A 2,459-nucleotide genomic window follows, 5' to 3' on the forward strand; every position below is an offset into this window, starting at 1 on the left:
ATGGTGGCCACGGTGAACCTACTCAGGTTTGGATGTACTCTTCGTCCCGCTTCAGCCATTGTCATGCCATGGACAATGACATGATCAATTACTGTTGCTCGCATATCATCTGTTATGATGGTGCGAGGTTGTCTTCTTCTCCCACCTGGACCTTCTCCCCTCACTTGTTGGCCTCCTTCTCTTCCTCCTCTACTCCGAACTCCTCTTCTTCTTAGGCCTTCACCTCTTCCTCCTCTGATCTCAACCCCTCTTCCTCTTTGGCCTGCAGCTCTTCTCCTTCCGCACGCTCGTATGCCTTCATCCATTGCGATTGTTTGGCATCTTCACCAAACTATGCTTTTATAGGTGGGGTCACATCATTAGCAACAGGTGTCTTCGGTTTTGAGTCGTTGTGTGTAGTGACTGACGCCAGGTGTGTTCCCTGTGTTCAAAGATTGCTGACTGTGGCAAGCATTTTGCATCACATGGGCTTTCATTTGAGAATATGAGCAGAGTTGTTTTGCAACATGTGTTTTAGCAAGGAAAAATGTGTTTAGATTTATGAGTACAGAGGGTTGTGTTTTGTGAATTGTGTCTTCATGTGACATGTGTTTATGGTACTGGAATATGGTGGCTACATTTAGTAAATGTGTTTAGACTACTGGTCATTTGGGTTACAGGATTGGCTTTTGTGTTTTAACATTTGAGAAAAACTGTAACCCCCCCGTTGGCCAGGAACCTCAGTGATGGCTCTTTGGCCAATGATGTTACGGCCTCTTCGCCTTCGTTCCTGGAGGTTGAAGCCAGCCTCATCCAGGAAGAGGTACTCATGGGGTCTGGCCATCGCGTCCAACTGCATTATCCTCTGTGAACATGGAAATGCGTACAGGTGTTTAGAACGGTCAATCAGGTAGCACAGTATTGTCCAGAAGTACTGTAGGCCACTAAGCAACACAGTATGTCCACTAACTGTACTGTGGACATGGATGTATACGTACTTGCACGTACTCGTAACGTTGTTCTATGTGTCGCGCAGAGTTGCGCTCAAAGGGAACCCTGTAGACCTGTTTCATCCTCATCTGTTGGCGCCGGAGAACACGGTCTATTGTGGACACGCTGACAGCATCAATGTTCTCAAAGTTGACATTATCTGCAATGACTTTGTCTCTGATCTCTCGGAGTCTAATGCAGTTGTTCTCATGGACCATATCTGCAATGAGGGTTTCTTGTGCCGCTGTGAATATGGCAACCCTCCCACCTCTATGTGGCATTCTTTCAGTTCTAAAGAAGGAAACATGTGTTGTCAATTGACCGATTTATATGTAAAACTACATGTAAAGTAACAGACCACTGTCACAGGCCTGTAGAACTGTAGTGTGACAAAGAAAGCAATAGCGTACTATACCTGTTGTGTTGTCTAAATGCCTTGATAATGGTGGCCACGGTGAACCTACTCAGGTTTGGATGTACTCTTCGTCCCGCTTCAGCCATTGTCATGCCATGGACAATGACATGATCAATTACTGTTGCTCGCATATCATCTGTTATGATGGTGCGAGGTTGTCTTCTTCTCCCACCTGGACCTTCTCCCCTCACTTGTTGGCCTCCTTCTCTTCCTCCTCTACTCCGAACTCCTCTTCTTCTTAGGCCTTCACCTCTTCCTCCTCTGATCTCAACCCCTCTTCCTCTTTGGCCTGCAGCTCTTCTCCTTCCGCACGCTCGAATGCCTTCATCCATTGTGATTGTTTGGCATCTTCACCAGACTATGCTTTTATAGGTGGGGTCACATCATTAGCAACACGTGTTTTCAATTTTGAGTTGTTGTGTGTAGTGACTGACGCCAGGTGTGTTCCCTGTGTTCACAGATTGGTGACTGTGGCAAGCATTTTGCATCACATGGGCTTTCATTTGAGAATATGAGCAGAGTTGTTTTGCAACATGTGTTTTAGCAAGGAAAAATGTGTTTAGATTTATGAGTACAGAGGGTTGTGTTTTGTGAATTGTGTCTTCATGTGACATGTGTTTATGGTACTGGAATATGGTGGCTACATTTAGTAAATGTGTTTAGACTACTGGTCATTTGGGTTACAGGATTGGCTTTTGTGTTTTAACATTTGAGAAAAACTGTAATGATTTAATCACTGAGCACAGCCTTGATTTTATGTTTTTAACTGAAACTTGGTTGGACCAAAGTAACAGTGGAGCTGTTCTCATCGAGACGACCCCTCCTAACTACAGTTTTATCAGTGAGGCCAGGGTGAGCAGGAGAGGAGGGGGGGTTGCTGTCTTATTTAATGAATCATTTCAATGTAAGCAGCTATCTCCTGGAAGTTTTCAGTCTTTTGAATATGTGGCTTTACAGCTGAAGGCCCCATCCAAAGTTGTGTTTCTTAATGTTTACAGGCCTCCCAAATACTGCACAGATTTTTTTAATGACCTCAGTGAACTGCTGTCTGTGATCTGTGTTGATTTCGACGGTG

General features: G+C 44.8%; 1 protein-coding gene across 1 annotated transcript; it reads right to left on the reverse strand.

The window, feature by feature from the left end:
- Positions 1 to 637: 637 nt before the first annotated feature.
- Positions 638 to 1,716, reverse strand: LOC147329713 (uncharacterized). The gene is made up of 3 exons (XM_086290867.1): positions 1,385 to 1,716; positions 978 to 1,260; positions 638 to 844 (listed from the first exon to the last, which is right to left on the reverse strand). Exons 1-3 carry the CDS (start codon positions 1,714 to 1,716, stop codon positions 638 to 640), a joined length of 822 nt encoding a protein of 273 aa, XP_086146993.1.
- Positions 1,717 to 2,459: the final 743 nt, after the last annotated feature.

The sequence above is a fragment of the Aulonocara sp. 'chitande type north' Nkhata Bay genome, linkage group LG5 (genome assembly GCF_057382095.1).
Source record: "Aulonocara sp. 'chitande type north' Nkhata Bay isolate Kocher_YH1m ecotype deep benthic linkage group LG5, A_spYH_male_GT1.1, whole genome shotgun sequence".
Taxonomy (NCBI): domain Eukaryota; kingdom Metazoa; phylum Chordata; class Actinopteri; order Cichliformes; family Cichlidae; genus Aulonocara; species Aulonocara sp. 'chitande type north' Nkhata Bay.

What these genes read in the sequence shown, in the direction of transcription:
- LOC147329713 (XM_086290867.1), bottom strand. Translation starts at nt 1,716, where the DNA reads ATGGATGAAGGCATTCGAGCGTGCGGAAGGAGAAGAGCTGCAGGCCAA. An exon ending in GCATTTAGACAACACAACAG is followed by an intron (nt 1,261 to 1,384) that starts GTATAGTACGCT and finishes TTCCTTCTTTAG; the next exon opens with AACTGAAAGAATGCCACATA. An exon ending in AACGTTACGAGTACGTGCAA is followed by an intron (nt 845 to 977) that starts GTACGTATACAT and finishes CCATGTTCACAG; the next exon opens with AGGATAATGCAGTTGGACGC.